Source organism: Leuciscus leuciscus (genome assembly GCF_965113295.1).
Source record: "Leuciscus leuciscus genome assembly, chromosome: 8".
NCBI classification, from domain to species: Eukaryota; Metazoa; Chordata; class Actinopteri; order Cypriniformes; family Leuciscidae; genus Leuciscus; species Leuciscus leuciscus.
The window spans coordinates 11,481,257-11,500,260 of record NC_138732.1 but is presented as its reverse complement, the minus strand read 5'-3'; the positions used below and the strand labels follow the sequence as shown (position 1 = coordinate 11,500,260).

The following is a 19,004-nucleotide window of genomic DNA, read 5'->3' as shown; positions in this document are numbered from 1 at the left end:
AATGCTATTCAGGGTTATATGGGAATCGCTCACCTATGTCATCATCCGTTCGGTCCATGGGGTCTTTTTCCAGACAGTCCCGGACGATATCTCGACTCATGAGGGGATCTGAGGCTCGTTCAATATCTTCCTCATCGTCATCCTCCTCGGAGTCAACGGCCGTCTCGGGCAGGCCACTGAGGTCCATGTCGCCGGGCTCACTCTCGGTGGCCTACGAGTAAGAAAACTTCAGTCAGTCATAAAGTATGTTGGACATTTTTGTTTTAGATTTGTAAGTCAATGTGGTGTTTCTGCTAAATTAATACATTTATCCTGAACCCTGAAACTGATCACTGACGTAACATCAGTAATTAAACAGATTTCAAAAGCATATAAAGTTATAAAAAGCACAGACACCAAAAAAGAGATTAAAGGCTAAAGAAAATCAAGTCCTTTCCATTAATTCAGAATCAAAAGAAAATGTCAAAAGGACATGTATAGCAGCAACCCTAGAGACAAAAACAAAAACAAAAAAAAAATAGGCAAATAACCAAGCACAGGTAACAACAGCAATATTTTCTAAATAATAAAATACAGAGATAGATGTTTGAAATCCATGTTTGAGAAAATACAACCCAATACTTCCCCAGCACATGGCCTAACCTTAGAAGGTAGGCAACAAAAGAAAGACCCATCCCGTCATGTACGCCACAATCTCTTGTCGCAACCAACCCTGATTCTCTCACCTGACCGAGGAGCCCCAGCGACGCTCTATTCCTCCCTGTAACTGCCCACAATGTCGCCTTCACCAACTGCTTGTAGAAACCGTGTCCCAGCCGCATTTTTAGAGCTCAGGCTTCCAGCCACTTTTAATTTTTTAAACCTCTCGATCTGGGCTCACACAAACACATGTCATTTTGACTTAAATGACCTGCATTACTCATCAAATATTCAGACGGTGCTGAAAGCAGCCACTCAGAGGGCGACTGGGGCGGGGCGATGTGAGGCTAGGCTCTTCTTTAGGATAGAGAGAGGGGAGTGGGGGAGGATGGCGGTGACAGGTGGCAAAATGCACTAATATAAAAAAGAGAGGGCTATCTATCACATAGCATCCCTTTTAAGATGGTCAACACAACTTGTGGGAATAGATCACCTAAAAATAATAATTCTGTCATTTATTCACCCTCATGATGTTCCAAACCTGTATGAATTTCTTTATTCCCCAGAACACAAAAGGAGAAATGCCTAAGAGTGTTTTCCAAGCGATTACAATAAATGTGGACTGAAGCTTTTAAGTATTTTAAGCAAAGCACCATAAAATATCATACAATACAATGCACAGTTTCAGGTTTAAAAACAACAACATGCTTTGTGTGAGAAACTGACCACAATTTAAGTTGTTTTTTTCATTAAAATCTTGACATCTGTTCATAAGAGAAGTGGCAATGTCCTCTTCTTAAGCAAATGATTCTTCTCAATCAGATTTTTTTAATGAATCGTATTCCTTTCCATACTGGACTGATATGGTTTTCAAGTCCAAATGAATGATCTGACTCAGTGATCTGGTCACAGCGGTTAACAGCTCACTAGAGGTCATTATCAACTAAAATAATAACTTCAATTCCAATCTGTTGCTGAAAAAAAAAAAGAAAAAGAAAAAAAATACTGTATGGCCTCAGAGATGCTCAGGTCATAGGAACCAATTTTATGGTTGTTTACATCCTTTTTTGAAGATTAATGGCTCAATGTAATTGAATTCTCCTTGTGTGTTCAATGTAACAAGGTCATACAGATCTGGAATGACAAGACGTCGGTGAGTAAACTAATACAGGGAGAACTGTTTCTTTAAGGTCCTCGTGAAAACCTCCATGAGCTCACAGATGCTCGAAAACTCTGTGGCACACATTTGACCAGGAGCTCAGACTGGAGTTAAAACATGAACACAGATCTATGAATGAGCAGTATTTACAAAGTACAATGACAGACAATCTCAAATGCTGTATCCATCAATTCGCAGGAAACCCCCGTAATTCCCTACTCTCGACTGTGAATTAAATATGCATTCTCTAGGCAGTTAGCTACTGGTGCACAGCGACTGGATATCTATGTGCTTAAACAACAACAATCTTGTTGAAGAAAGGTATCAATGACTGTTGATTAATGCGGTTTCAAGATCTTAAAATCAATACACTAAGCAGTCACCCATTAGTTGAACCTTTTGGGATTTACATTACATCACATCTTCATCCAGACATGGTTAGGTTGATGACTCGCTTCAGCTCATTAAGCCTTGAAGAAAACGAACGCACTCAAGACACATCTTGACAAACCAACTACACCACGTCGGGGTCGTCCAATCGGTTTCCCTCCTGTACTTTGAGGAGATGCAAACCAAACACCACCACTAATGCAGGCTGAGCAGGAGTCGAGCTGGCTTCTCTTATGAAAACCGTTAAAGACCTAATCAGGAAAGACAAACATAGGGGCTGTTAATACGTTGTAGCCGATGACAGGCCCGATTTATCTTTCAAACTGCCATGTCTGGTGCGATCCATAGCTCTGTTTGGGCGGCAAAGATGAGCGTGAAGGGAACATTAATTTTTTAGCAGGGCTATTCTTGGATCAATGCTTTCAAGCCTCCCTGAAGAACCTACATCATTATTTATTCAAATGTTTTAAAAAAAGTGACCGTTTTGACAGTCACATTGAGGATATGGGCCATTATTCTTGACAATAGAGGCCTGAAGTACTGTAAGATACCTGGAGCCTAAAAGTCTCACCACTAGTAAAAATGCTTCTATTGTGTATTATTTGATGTGGTTTGATTAAAAATAATAAAAACAAGTTGAGGTAAATGTTAAATTAGAAAATGTGCATACATTTTAAAAAGTGAGATTGAATTATTTAATTATTTTTTACATCAAAACTTTAAGATTAAATTATATAGGCTACACTATCATTCAAAACTTTCGTGTTAGGAGGATTTTTAAAACAAATTAATACTTTTATTCAGGGAGGATGCATTAAATTGATCAAAAGTTAATGTAAAGACATGCATAATGTTACAAAAGATTTCTATTTCCAATAAATGTTCTTTTGAACTTTCTATTCATCAAAAAATCCTGATAAGCATCGCGGTTTCCACAAAAATATTAAACAGCACAACTGTTTTTTAACATTAAAAATTTTAATGTTTCTTGAGCACCAAAATCAGTCTATTAGAATGATTTCTGAAGGATCATGTGACTGAAGTCTGAAAATTCAGCTATGATATTACAAGAATACATTACATTTTTAATTATATTAAAATAGAAAACAGTTATATTATTTTGTAAAAATGTTTAACAGTATTACTGTTTTTAGTGTATTTTTGATGAAACACATCTTTCAAAAATTATACCGACGGCAAACTTTATAATGTTGTTTTCATTTCAATGCGATATCAAACTTTTGGACGCCACTGTACCTATAACAGGCAAACATAATGTTAGATTTGAAGAAATCAACTTATAATTACTTGCTCTGTAAATGCGCTTCAACAGGCTTATTGAGTTTTATTAGACGGCAAAACAAAAAAAATTCACCCAGTGTTCAAAAACTACAAAACAAACACTAGCTGTATCTAATTCAGATTTCACATTAAGCAACAAGTCACAAGAGCCAATGCAGTGCAGTAATTTTGCCACGGGTATGTGATGCTCTTAGGCATGCTGCACAACCTTTAGTGGTTTATTGCTTTTATTAAATGGCAATATGATAAAAGACCCTGATGTTCAATAAATTATAAAAAGTATTAATTATAATTAACAGTTTTTACATTAACCCTTGTGCATCCTTGAGGACATTTTTGGCTTTTTCAGTTTTGTTTTTTTGATCACTTTGCCTGTGTTAATGCTAACTGCATAAAATTTGGCACGGGTGTGTATTTTTATTGGAATTTTACTATTTCATCATCATTTTCTTTAAAAAAATCTATTTTGCACTAGTTACACAAAATACTTCCTCTCAGCGCCTTTTGGACAAAAATGTCCCCATTGAAACCCATTAAAGCTGCCGTCGGCAAGTCTGGCAGATTGGGTCGATTAGCCAAAATTTTGAATGTTTACAACTCTCATGCCCCTCCCCACTACCAGCGAGCACCCTCCCATCGAGGTCGTGCTCGTCAGTGCGTCACTGTGCGTGTGTACCTGATTTTCTGTGAACGCGTCCGTCTCTTCAGCATCTATCAACACCATGGACTCGGAGGTAGGCTGCCCTGGCTAATCTATCCATAGATAGCAATAACCGAGGAATTGGAAGCTTGTTAGTAGATTTTCTCTCCGCCATCACGCTTCATGCAATCTCCAGGCAAACTTCAGGCGTGGCGTGTGCATGTGATATTAACGTGCGCGAGTGAGGGGGGATCTGTGGCGTGTGCACGACCTGTGATTGACAGTCAGATCTCACACCCCCCTGCGCTGATTGGACCTGATGAAGCGGGAGCGCTGGATTTTTGCAAAACAAATAACACGCTCCAGGTGGAGTTAGAAGCTTATTTATGTTGTTCTGTCGGATTATAGTGTCGATTACACTGAATATGATCAAAAAAATGTTGCCGACGGCAGCTTTAAAACTGCATTTTTTAATCCCTGTGCCGTTTAACTATAAAATGATGCAATCTTTTTTAATAGGCTTTCATTCTGTTGGCAAGGCTTCAAAATTGACATTTAAATTTTTTTTTTATCAAATGGTGCCATTTTTTCAGGTTAGGCCTATAAAGCAAATACTCGCTTTATTCCTGTTTTCTGCTTCGGCATATTATAGAGCCAATTGGATAAACTATGCAACGATAATTGTGTGGGTTTGTTGGTATGGATGTCTAAGTGTGGTTTGTATGTGTGTAATAAAATAAAAAGGTTGTTTGTGTGCTTGTAATATTTGAGAGAGAAAAACTCAACTGCAAATCGAAAATTCAATCACTGTGTTCACCAGTGGAGTTTTGCTGGCATCCAATGGGGAAAGTCTGGTACTGCGCCCAAACAAAATCTTACTGAAAGCTTATTTTTTGAGATATCGTCCTCAAATTCGGAACACAACCTGTTTAGATTTATGGCTTTGAATTTATATCAGTTTTAGAGTTCCAAATGTTTCATAAAATATATATTTTAGATAAAATATTGATTATAATGTTCATAAATATTTTTCATAAACTTAAATTTCTATAAAAATTTTTTGGTTGCACTTTTTTAAACAACAACAATCTGCCAAGGGTCTTCTTTAAAATGAGACCAAACTTAAGTATTTGCTCCCAAGCATAACATTTTTATGAGACTTTTTTTACTTGGACATTTTTGTCCACTTTGGACCTATGTGTAAGTTTTTTGTTTTTTTTTTTTATGTTAACTGCATGAATTTTGGCACAGGTGTGTATTTTTATTGTAATTTTACTATTTCACCCCCATTTCATTTGAAAAAAATTTTTTTGCACTAGTTACACCAAATACTTATTTATATTTTAGATAAAATATTGATTATAATGTTCATAAATATTTTTCATAAACTTAAATTTCTATAAACATTTTTTGGTTGCACTTTTTTAAACAACAACAATCTGCCAAGGGTCTTCTTTAAAATGAGACCAAACTTAAGTATTTGCTCCCAAGCATAACATTTTTATGAGACTTTTTTTACTTGGACATTTTTGTCCACTTTGGACCTATGTGTAAGTTTTTTTTTTTTTTTTTTTATGTTAACTGCATGAATTTTGGCACAGGTGTGTATTTTTATTGTAATTATACTATTTCACCCCCATTTCATTTGAAAAAAAATTTTTTGCACTAGTTACACCAAATACTTATTTATATTTTATATAAAATATTGATTATAATGTTCATAAATATTTTTCATAAACTTAAACTTCTATAACTTTTTTTTGGTTGCACTTTTTTCACTTCAACAACAATCTGCCAAGGGTCTTCTTTAAAATGAGACCAAACTTAAGTATTTGCTCCCAAGCGTAAAATTTTTATGAGAGTTTTTTGACTCGGACATTTTTGTCCACTTTGGACCTATGTGTAAGTTGTTGTTTTTTGTTAATGTTAACTGCATTAATTTTAAGCTATTATAGAGCCAATTGGATAAATTATGCAATGATAATTGTGTGCGTGTGTTGGTATGGATGTCAGAGTGTGGTTGGTATGTGTGTTATAAAAAAAAAATGTGTTTGTGTGCATGTGTGTGTTTGTAGTATTGAGAGAGAAAAACTCAACTGCAAATAACAAAGCCAATCACTGTGTTCACCAGTGGAGTTTTGCTGGGATCCAATGGGGACAGTTTGGTACTGCGCCCAAACAAAATCTTACTGAAAGCTCATTTTTTGAGATATCAACCTCAAATTTGGAACACAATTTATTTAGATTTATGGCTTTGATTTTCTAGCCTTTTTAGAGTTCAACTTGTTTCATAAAATATATATTTTATATAAAATAATATTCATAAATCATTTTCATAAACTTAAACCTATATAACTTTTTTTTGGATTTACTTATAAAAAAAATTTAACTTCAGCAATAATCTGCCAAGGGTATTCTTTAAAATGATACCAAAGTTAAGTCTGTGCTCCCAAGCTTCAACTTTTTATGACAGTTTTTTGACATGGACATTTTTGTCCTCTTTGGACCTATGTGTAACTTTTTTAAATTGATGCACAAGGGTTAAGTAATTTAAGCCCCTTTCACACAGAGATTCCGGAAAATACACGGATAAAGTGACCCGGGATTTGACCCGGGTTCGTTTGATTTTGGTTCATTCACACTGCCAGTGATTTTCCGGAATCAGAGAGTGCGTTCACACACAACCCGTAAAAATGCCGTAAAGACACGTGACATCGATGTGACTTGTAATCTCAGCAGCGTCTTAAGTTTGCTTATGAGCTGCGATCTCTCTCTCGAGAAACCACGCTTGTGCATTTTTTTCTCTGATTCGATCATAAAATTGCGCTTTACGTACCGTTTCACAGCTGGCGAACGATCCCGCGCTTCAGCGTCATCACTACGACACGGCATTATTACGGCTTTTGTTCACACAGCGCGCGTTCCGGGACTGAACACGGCAATGTTACTAGGTCCCGACCCGGCATCGATCCCAGCATAAATCCCGGGTCGAGTTTGCGTTCACACAGAAGGCGCTCTGGCAAAGTTAATGAGCCTTTAACAGATGGCCATCAGGCCAGGATCAAGGACACTGCATAAACTGAATGATCTCCCATACACCTTTGCACACAGGCCGCCGCAAAACATCCGCAAACACATCACGCAAGGAAATCAATTAAACAGCCAAGCAAATACCAAGCCAAACACAATTAATAAGATTAATGGAGGAAAACAGAGACATTTTAAAGACCGACACAAATATGTAAAAGGGAAATGGGGTTCTTCTGTTTTAATCTCATTGGCTCAGTTTCACAGGTCATTGGCTCAGGTTTAGCAATAGTGACAAATGTTTAGTGACAAATGTTTACCAGGCGACATGCATACTGATAAAATATGTACCTTGAATACACTGTAAGAAGATTTGGATAAAAGCATCTGCCAAATGAATCAAATGTAAATGAATGAAATTAATAAAGAGGGATGAAAATTGCATGCACATTGAAGAAATAGTTCAAAATGTTTGGGATCAGTAAGATGTAAAAAAAAAAATTTTTTTTAAAGAAGTCTCTTATGCTCACCAAGTCTGCATTTATTTGATCCAAAATACAGTTAAAACAGTAATATTGTGAAATGTTATTCCCATTTAAAATAGCTTTTCTATTTGAATATATTTTAAAATGTGATTTATTCCTGTGATGGCAAAGCTGAATTTTTCAAGCTGACATTTCTCCAGTCTTCAGTATCTAATCCTTCAAAAATCATTTTAATATACTGATTAGGTGCTCAAGAAACATTTATTATTATTATCAATGTTGAAAACCGTTGTGAACAATTTTTTTCAGGATTCTTGATATATTGAAAGTTCAAAAGAACAGCCTTTATTTAAAATAGAAAGCTAGTGTTACATCATTAATGTCTTTGCTGTCACTTTTGATCAATTTAATGCATCCTTGCTGAATAAAAGTATTCATTTGAAGTATTAAAGTATTTTTTAAAAATCTTACTGACACAAAACTTTAGAACGGTAGAGTTTAATGTAACAAAAACTTTATATTTCAGATAAATTCTTTTCTTTTGAACTTTCTATTCATCAAAGAATCCCGAAAAAAATTGTACACAACTGTTTCAACATTGAAAATAATAAGAAATGTTTCTTGAACTCTATCAGCAGATCATGTGAAACTGAAGCCTGAAGTAATGATGCTGAAAATTCAGCTTCGACAGTACAGGAATAAATACATTAAAATTGAAAACAGTTTAACAGTTATTTTAAATTGCAATTATAGCTCACAATATTACTTTTTACTGTACTTTTGATCAAATAAATGCAGCCTTGGAGAGCATAAGAGAATTCTATCAAAATTTGTCCTCCTTTCCTCCAAAAAATTCTCCTTTCAGGTGACACGGAACAACATGAGAGCCAAGAAATGTTTTATTTGTTGGTAAACTATTCCTTTAAGTCCTAGCTGCATTAGTCACTGAGGAATAAACCAGTAAAAATTGATGACTGCTGTCAGTATGTGTCACATTTTGATGGCATTTGTCACAAAGCTGCTACTCCTACGTTACCCAAAGACGAGGTGTCTAGCAAGGAATGGTGTTGTCACCTGGTAAATGTCCGACAGGCTGCTGCTCCCAGAATCACTGGTGATGCTACATCCTGAGTGGCTGGAGGAAACGTGTGTCACCTGCGGGTGAATCCCGTCTGCCAGGTGTAATCTGCTGAAGTCTGCCGGCAGCTGCACATGGAAACAAACAGAGTGTCAGGATGTACGACTGACCATAAGTCCATAATCCATAAACATCCTGCAATGCATCTAATAACCATGACAGCCAATCAGCCAATCTGTTCATTGACATTTATCCAAGATTTTCAAGTATATGACCTCAAAGCGTATAGATATAGACTTAAAGCAACAAAGTTCTGATCTTGATTTCAATGGACTTTTAAAATGTCAAAGATTGCAGTGTCTTTTTTTGCTAGAGTTCAAAGTAATGTCAGTTTTGTGGAAAGCTGCAGTCCACTATGCTATCATTTATTCATCACACCTGCAGTCTGATGTTTCTGATATGACTTCTCAAGGATTTTTGGTGAAACTAAGCCTCAGACACATTTAATGTTTCATTCAAGCTGAAACAAGACCAGACAATATCTTAAACAGGGGCAAGTTTCCCCTCCACAGCATCCATAGTTCTGCCAAATGCAACAAAATGTCAGCCGGGTCAGTCACATTTAATGTGGGGGTTTGCTAGTTTGATTTAACAGAATAGCACAGCTCCTTTGCTAATGCTAATGGTTGTTGACAAGCGGTTTTGCACACAAAACTATTTTATGACCTCAAAAGACTTGGAATATAGTGCATAAGCCATATGGACAACTAAAGACTCATATTTTCCACAATCCTGCATTGTTTCCACAAGTCTGCTATTAAGCCTGCATATACATTGATTCCCTGAAGCCAAATTTGGACTGAAGCTGTAGAGAAAATGATATTTCTAATGCAAGAGAGCCTTGGCATTGGAGTACCATCTTGGCTTACAGCAAGAACTAGGCTGGCTCATTTTTACATAAAAACAACCATTGGGAAAACAAATAAAAATTCATAATTAATGAAAGAAAGACGCTTTATAGATGAAGACTAAAAGATGCATGTGGCATGATTTTTCCTCTGGTTCAGTGTGAGCGAGCAGCTCTTTTGTGGCGACGGTCTGTACATATTTGAAGGGGTGCGGCAGCAAGAGCGAAGTGTGTGTGTGGGGGGGCTTGTGCAAGAGGAAAGGCTCTGACAACAGCACTGAGATAAGGAGCTAAGAACCAATTTCAGCTAATATTAGAGAGCACACATCCCACACACACACAGCCACATTCCGATAAAGCCCATTCAATCGGCTCCCGATAGTGTCTGTGTGTGTGCTCGTGTGTGTATGTGTGTTCACGAGTGAAATTGCTTTTTTGGGGGGCTATTGGATGTCTTCAGCCAGCTGTGGCTGAGTATAGCTTTCATACAAAATGCATCTGACCTAATTTCCACTCCCATAATCATATACATGCCGGAAATGCAGCCAATTCTCCCAGGAGACGGAGAGCTTGAACAGAGAGAAAACAACCTTATAGATGGAGTAGAAGCAGATTGAAGCAGAAGGGAAATTATATATTTGCACAGTATCTACAGTGATACAGGTGCAGTAACAGAAGGGGAAAGGAGGTAGATGCCTGCTGTTTGATGTGCTGTGAGGCTAAAGCGGTTTTAACACACTAATGCGTTGATGAATATTCCTCCTCATATGCACAAATTCATTATTTGAATCTATTGCCATGGCAGTTCTTTCATATTAATTGAGGCTATTTACACCTAAAAGCAGAGAGACAAGAAAGAAAGAAAGAAAGAAAGAAAGAAAGAAAGAAAGAAAGAAAGAAAGAAAGAAAGAAAGAAAGAAAGAAAGAAAGAAAGAAAGAAAGAAAGAAAGAAAGAAAGAAAGAAAGAAAGAAAGAAAGAAAGAAAGAAAGAAAGAAAGAAAGAAAGAAAGAAAGAACAACAGAGCAACATAAATAACTAAATGTGGGACAAATGAAAATAAAAAAAGACAAACCGAATGAAGGACAAAGCAGACAAATAAAGACGACAAATGAAAGATCGAAAAAAACATGAAATGCAAAGATTAAACAAATCTATATAAAATAAAAATTAACAAATGAGAGTGAACAATAGAATGGAATGGATGACGATAAATTAAATAAAAACTAAAGAAATACAGAACTACAACAGAGAGACACACATAATGAATAGAACAGAAGAAAAGCTACAAATGTAACAGAAAAAACATTTAAAACAGAAAGCAAGCACAGATTGAATGAATGAATGAATGAATGAATGAATGAATGAATGAATGAATGAATGAATGAATGAATGAATGAATGAACAAAATGGGAAACAGAACTAAAAAACGAGCAATACAGTGAAAAAAAAGAAAGAGGGGGAATTAAATGAAGGCAACAGAAAAACAGAAGAAATGGAACAGAAAGAAAGATAAAAAAAAATCTAAAGAACAAACAAGCAAAAAATATCAAATAAATGAAGGAAAGAACAATAAAAAAAAAGCAAGACAGTATGAAAAAAAAATGGAAAAGAGCGAAAGACAAGAAAAGAAAAAGTGTATTTAATTAGGGTTCTTGAAGCACCAGTACACACTATTAGGTCAGTGGGTGCATTCTGCAGTTAAAATAAAGGCGCTGTGATAGCAGCAAAGTGCCTCAATCCTCCCTCCTCATCCCTTCGGTCATGTTCCTCAAGGCTATTCCCTGAGCAGTCCTGGATGGCCACAGAGCTGTCAGCTATGATACACACATCACCTCTCCTCACGCTTCCACTGCAGAAAGAAGCCATCAGAACTTCCACCATGCCAGTAAATTCACTTCTCAGGAGTGTACATGGGCTTTCCTCACGGCTGTCAAAGAAATGAGCAGGGGACATTGAAGCAGTTACTAGCTTTCGTTGAGCGGAGAGCAATGAGCGATGCCATTTCTCAAGGAGTCTTTTTGTTTGTAAATGAGGGTGATTTGCACATGATTCTTCCCACAGGAGTTTCAACAGTACATGGATGTTTTAACAGCATCTTCATTACGGTGACAAGAACTTTCTAGAGAAAAGACTGAAGTATTTTTTTGCTTAAAGTGTATTGTCATTGATTTTTTTAAATGTTCTTTAGGTGAAGGAGAAGGATTGTGACAGACCGAAGAGAATTGTGAAAGAACACCTTGTTTTAGGCACAACACCTTGTTTTCTGAGCTGGAAAATCTGCAGAATGGATTTAAACATGGTAAAATGTTAATCTGTGCTGAGAACATTATCAAATTAGCCACAATAAGAGGATATATGGAACTTCATGAACAACAACAGCTGTTCCAATTCTGCAGGAATCTCTAGATTTGTCTGTGGGTCAGCTTATGACAGAAGAAGTGTTCCAATTCCCTAAACCTCACGGATATTACATAAATTGTCTATGACATTCAATGCATCTTCAAACCTTGTCTGATCTTCTCCTAAAATACTTTCCTTTTTATATATTTTTTTATAAATCTCACTGCCACACACAAATAGGCATTTACTGAACAAGAAATGAAACTTTGGAGACTGATGATGAAGTTTATTCTCTGAGCTGGATATACATGGGTGATATACTGGCCAATTCCATTCATCAAAAAAGATAGAATCACTGCTCTCAACCGTTTTTTTTTTTTTTTTTTTTTTTTAAATGAAAAAACAAAAGATCAGTAGCATATACTAAATAAACAAAATACATCAACAACAACACATCAACACATTTATTTATTTTTTGGGACTGAAGATTTTTCTAATAATTTTGTATTTTAGGTGTCATGTTATATATTAATAATTTGTATGTGTTGCAATTGATGTGTTGAATATTTTGTTGATATATTGATGCATGTTGTTTATTTTGTATATTGTATTTGTATATTTTTGGGGGTGTTTTTTCTGATGTTGACCTTGTTGTTTGGACTTATTTGATTGCAATTTGGTGATTGAGTTTGGAAACGCTTGTAATGAGAAAATCCTGAGATGAGAGTCTCCACCTGGCGATCATTGGACTCACACTCTTAAAGATTTCTGGGGAAAGTATCGTATGATTCAGTGATGAAAGCTTATTGACAAAATGTTTGAACTGATTGATTCAGACGTGCTTTGTTGCACAATAAAAAAAAATCTTTTGATAATTTAAAAAGGAAGACAAGTGAGTGCGGATCTTTTGTTTTTCGATTTAAAACTGTATTCATAAAGTTATATTTTACCCATATATTTATGAATGTGAGTTTGTCGGCTGAACAGAATGTAACAAGACAGTGTGCTGCAAAATAATGGCAAGACAACATATCTTTTACCTCAGTTATCCTACAGCAAACGAACCAGTTATTCAAATGAATCATTCAAAAAGATTCAGAGGTCACTGGTTTTATTCAGTCTGAAGAATCCTTCACTTCACCAACTCATGAATTAACATCTGACTGGCTAACTGAACTGCAGGTTATCAGTACTTTTAGGGATGCCTTCTTGAAAGTAAGCAAGTTTCATTGCAATATACACAACGAAATTATATACAATATATGAAATTATATTTCGACTTTACGACAGTCAATCACTGTTTGCGGATACCATTGAAATGAAATTAAATGGAAATAAAAACAGAATTCACTGTGACTTCTCTTATAATTGCCATGAGTTTACCTGCACGTGGCAATAAAAGACGCTAGGGTGCTTTTTGCCCAAAAGTCTTGGACATCTGGCATTTATGAGGTTGGAAAAAGTGGCCTCTTAATTGTCTCCTAAGGCTCGGTTGCACAGCACAAGGGAAGTGCCGCGCCGCGGACATCTCACAGGCAGGCTTATCGCACACCGGTCACTTCACGTCACACTCACGTCACACTCACGTTCTCAAGTTCAAGGCGGCAGTCCAAAACAGTGAATCTAATCACAATATAGGCAAAAGCTCCCTTCAAGAATCGACAAAGTGGCGTCAATGAGTTTGAACTAAGGTAAAAAAAAAACAGCAAAAATGGAAAGAGAAAGTGCAATCTATATTATTTTGCTATATGTAGCATATCTATTCAAGCCACAAAAACAAACCTGTTACTGAAAAAGTCAGTAATGTACATATATTTGTCTATTCTGTTTTTATGGAACTATGGAAAATTATGTGAGTGATGCTGTGGTGCAGCAAGATTTTAAACAGCCGGAGTCGTAGTCGGGCGTACGCTCATAGAACATTTTAAAGATGTGGCGCTGCACAGCGTTTCTCAGTGTGCGCCCCACTTTAAAATGTCTTTAAAGTGATAGAGCACAATTTATGAATCATAACCCACCAAATTGACTAGTGTGTTGATATGTGGGATTTTCACCCACATTGAAAATTGGTTGGCAGGTGTTAATTTCAAACCAGCAAGGGATTAATGGTAGTATAATCTGCTTTGGTCATAATTCAAATTTAAAAAAAATGACCATAAAAGTTTCATTTATCAGCAACAGTCCAACCTATTTTGACTACATACATCTTTGGTATGCAAAGACATAATTTGGACAAATTGTTGGCAGCGACAACAGTCGATATACATGTGTCAATAGCAATATCCTGCCTGCCTCCCGTGTCCACCCAGGGGTCCGCTCCTGTCCTTTAAGTGCCCTTTTCATGTCACTGTTGCACATAATAATGACTTAACTCTCTTACCACACAATTTAGGGCAGGCCTTCGTCAATTAACCCAAGAGGCTTTTAGTCCAACAGCGCAGAGGTCACAGACAGCACGCTACACTCGCAGGGGTCCCAAATATCCCTCTTGTGATGCCTCTGGGGGAGTTTGTAAATAAATGAATAAGCTTATGGCTACATTGCCCTTTTACACCCGAATGTGAATGTGAAGTTAATAAATGCTATAGGGTCACAGATTTACCGGATCCTTGCTCTTTGAAACGTCTGTGGGTCACAAGCTGTTTCTAAAATCCAAATAAGATACTGCAGTCTTAATGACCTACATAACTAGACTAAATACAACCAAAGTCCAAAAAAGGCTTCATGTAGGTAGGAAAGCTTATTTTAAGTACAACTTCATGCATATTTGTTTCTAACATAGTCCCTACCTGCTGTTGTGCATTTGAGGTGTGGATATATTAACATGTTGCTACATCTGTGTGATGAGCTCATGTCTGTCAAAGCAAAAGGTGTGAAAAAGAAAAAAAAAGGGCTGACGCTGGAGGACTCAAAGCTGCAAACGTATCCCATAAGCCTCAGCATCGCTCTATATAGAGGCCTCTCGCTTTCCTGAGCTGAGAGGATCAAAAGATTAAAGAGCTTCGGCTTGGTGTCAGATTAAACAGGACCGATATTCTCACAAATGCAGGCCAATATATTTACTACGCTAATGTAGGGAATAAAGCTAAGGGAAAATGACCACTTCCTGACATTCAATGATAGAGTGTCCGCAATTAATCTCTACGTATTGGTTTCCTAAACAGCATAAGTCCTACAGGTCTTCAAATAGCTCTGTACTCACATTCTCATTGGAGCAGTTTGCATGTCCAAGTCTTGCAAAATGAGAAAAACATGCTGAAATCATATTAGAAGAACTTTTGCACTACATTTACAGACAGCACAAGTTGTCATTTTGTGGAACTGTGTTCCGGTTCCTCAACAGGTAGATTATATAGCAGATCTCACATCCTGATATTAAAAATATATACATAAGTAGCTTGAATGCATTCTCACTTTGGATAAAAATCTCACAAATGCACAAGCATAAATCTAGATATTAAGCCATTCGAAGGATCACTAAAGTGATACTGAAGAGTAATTGCTACAGAAAATGCAGCTTTGCCATCACAGCAATAAATTACATTTTTAAATATAATCAAATATAAACCAGTTATTTTAAATTGTAATAATATTTCACACTTACTGTTTTGCTGTATTTTTATCAAATCAATATAGCCTTGGTGAGCATAAACTAATTATTTCATTTTTAAAAAAATATTACCGACCTCAAACGTTTGACCAGTATTGTTTGTTCTTTCAAGTTACTACTGTAAACAGAAGCGCTATTCCTGAAATGAAAAGGATGTATGAAGATTAATATGAGTCAAAGACAACACACACGATAGCGACCCCCCCTCCCCAACCCGAACCCCTGACCTAGACAGAATAATAGCTGCCCAATGGTTACTAAGATGGCCACCGAGTGAACTTGCATTCGCAAAGGGAAAATTATATTATACAAACATTTCAGTTCTGACTTATGATTGGTCAACACAGCGTTGTAGTTGTGCTAAAACCCACAAAATACTAACAGCTCTGACGTAAAACACCTGTTCACCATATCACTGCAACTTCCACAGACAATTGTTATATTTGTTGCATAGCAATGCTCTGTTATGTCAGGGACTATGGTCTATAGTCTATGAAGGAGTTCGAACACGGCACGTCAAGGCCAAGCGAACGCTAGCGCATTATGGCTGACAGAAGATCAATTCATTTACAGCTAAAAGTGCTCATCATTCCACTCAGCAGTCCGGTGCTGATCGCTTTCCGATGCCACCCATGTGCAAACACAGAAGAGTGTGATCACTCACTCGCATGTACACACTTTTGCGAACAAGCAATCAAAAATGCATTCGGTCACGCAACTGATATTGAGCTGACAGCATCATTCAGCAATGTCATAACTCCTCCCACACTCAAACGCTCACACACAGTCATCATAAAGCCATTTAAACATCATTTTTTACTGATTACTGTGACAAACACGACACAATCTTGGCCATTTCATCATCCAGTACACACACATCTGAGCATGTGTGCAGGGGTGACGGGGGGCGGCATGCACATGGCCGCCTTCACACACTGACACACATTACACTAGCAGCGGATGAATGAGGTCGTGGCACTCGACAGCCTCTCGTAAAACAAGATTCCACGGGGTTGAGCGATAAAACGCAGCGATAAGCCTGACCTACGTGAAATGTCAATTAAAACAGATCTGCATACATGCAATTAACCCTTTGAGCAGCTGCGTATCAAAAACAAGCGAATTCACAGAAACGCTAGAGACACAGAAATACGCCATATAAAACCACAGACAACTCATTTCTCTCTCTACAATGAAACACGTTTAATGCATCTTACATCGTTTCTGTCTATCCTGAACATGTTCGGCACATCAGGTTAATCTGATGAGCGAATGCTGGTAGTATTTTGAGCTAGAAATGTAGGGTCGATACTTACAGGGCTTTTATCAGCCTGGCTGGAGACTCCATGGCCGCCACCACTAACTAATGGCTTCATAATGGAGGTGCAGAGCCAGGGCGAAATTTAAGCATCCTGCTGGTTACCACTAATCTTCCCCTCTCTCCCCCCTCCAGTGAGTCTTCCCCTGTCTCCCTTCTTTTCTCCCCCCTCCTGCAGGGGAGAAGAGGAGAATCTTTCCTGGGAAAGGAGGGGGAGAGAGTATGTTTGCCGGAGATGATGCGCTGGATTTGACACTGTTCCCCCTCCAAAAAAAAAATCAACGTTTTTCCTTGTCAGGTGCACATGCCATCTGTCTGTCCACTAGGTCCACGAAAAGGAGGAGATGAAGGAAGAAAAAATGAAAATAAAAAAGGAGAAACGCAGTGCAAAAGGATGAGAAATCCAGGCAGTGATGAGTAAAAGAACGAATCCTCCGTTTCAGGTAATTGGGTGAGCCTCTCCTACCAGTGACAAGCAATGCCGATCGACAGTGTTGTAAAAAATGAGGGGAAAAAAAGCAAAAATGGCTGACAGCACTTTCACTCCCTCCCCATCCTCTTCCTCTGTCTCTCTCGTCTCCACGCGCACGGCTTTATGCACTATTAGCCGAGACTGTGACCATGGAACCAACCTCACGCATCCAAGCTGTCTTTGTTAAACACTCCCGGTTCATTTGTGTCCAAAGCAGGGGGTGTGTGAGTGTGTAAGAGACTGTGTTGTGTGTGTGTGTGTGTGGAGGGGGAGAAAGAGAGGGGGCTTTGAATAGGAACCTCCTCCCTCCCTCACTGATGTTGAAAGAGCGCCGCTGGTGCCGCTTACTACACACATATACTCCAACACATATATGCGGAGTTGACGCATAATCTGGTTAATCATCATAAAGGTTAACATTTACATGAATGTAAAAGGGAATGTTTATAACTTAGATTCTGTAAATGCTCACTTTTAAAAAAATATTTTTTTGCCGTTACTAGTTCATTTTAAACATCCCATGTAATCAAATCACGTCTATCTAGCCCTTATAAGGGCATTAATAAGATGTATAACGTATTTTTTTCATATAATTATTATAATATAATATTTTATTCAAATTTTTTGTTAAAATATTGCATATTTACAGTAACATACATATATAATATACTATATTATAAATTGGACAAATGCATCTGCAGATTGCAATTGTTTGTGTGTATATATATATATATATTCGTGCTGTCAAATCAATTAATCGCATCTAACATGAAATATAAGCGTGTGTTTGTATCCAAGAGAGTGAGAGAGAATATTAATATAACTATATTATATATATAATATAACATAACATAACTTGGACACATGCATATGCCAAACACACAAATGTACATTTATTTTGTGTGTATATAAGTATACATTTTAAACATTACATTTATTTATATTCCCTGAGAATCAAACCCACGAGCTTGGTGTTGCTAGCACCATGCACTACAGTTTGAGCCAAAGAAACACCATTTAAAATAGTTTGACATGAAACAAAGCACGTCGCACATGACATGTAAACTTCTCGAAAGTATTTAATGTGAATTACCCGTATACATCCATGCATACACTCGCACAGACACTGCAAGACTAAAGGCACTAATGAGAAAATTAGAATAAAAGAGCATGCAACGGGTGAGGAGCAGATATGGAAATAAGAGAGGATAAGGGAGAGTTGAACGGTGAAGGGGGGAGAGGAAGAGAGGGATGGAAAGACAAGAGAAATGAAGGATGAGCACAGTTAGCCCAGCGAGAGTAATGTCATTATCACGCTCCCCTCCGCTCACCACCAGGGCTGCAGGCAGTTGGCATGGCAACCACGGAGGAGAGCCATTTCCTGGTCGGTTTGGGCGGGAGAGTGTGAGAGAAGGCTGGAGAGGAAGAAAAATAGACAGAGAGATGGAAGACGGTAGCAGACGACAGAAGCGCAGAGCACATGGCTCTCTGACATCCTCCTTGTTACTATGACAACGCTGCCAATTCACTCCCCACCCCCCACCAAACACACACACAACGCTCCAGTTACCCCTCTGGGCGACTGACGGCCCCGCCCACACACGACCCTTTAGCTTTGTGATGACGGAAGTGAGCT

At 37.5% G+C, this 19,004-nt stretch overlaps 1 protein-coding gene across 15 annotated transcripts in view; it reads right to left on the bottom strand.

The window, feature by feature from the left end:
* The window catches only part of rapgef2b (Rap guanine nucleotide exchange factor 2b), a 104,505-nt gene that overhangs the window by 19,869 nt on the left and 65,632 nt on the right, over nt 1-19,004 (bottom strand). For 7 of the 15 annotated variants that reach the window (XM_082177829.1, XM_082177840.1, XM_082177830.1 and 4 more), the window contains 3 exons: nt 8,717-8,848; nt 7,509-7,544; nt 34-211 (listed from right to left, as the gene is read on the bottom strand). In XM_082177829.1, the coding sequence (XP_082033955.1) occupies nt 34-211; nt 7,509-7,544; nt 8,717-8,848 (346 nt within the window). Of the gene's footprint in view, nt 1-33; nt 212-725; nt 4,491-7,508; nt 7,545-8,716; nt 8,849-14,348; nt 15,762-16,894; nt 18,034-19,004 lie in introns of those variants that run through there. The other 8 variants (XM_082177839.1, XM_082177835.1, XM_082177841.1 and 5 more) reach the window with 4 other exon arrangements.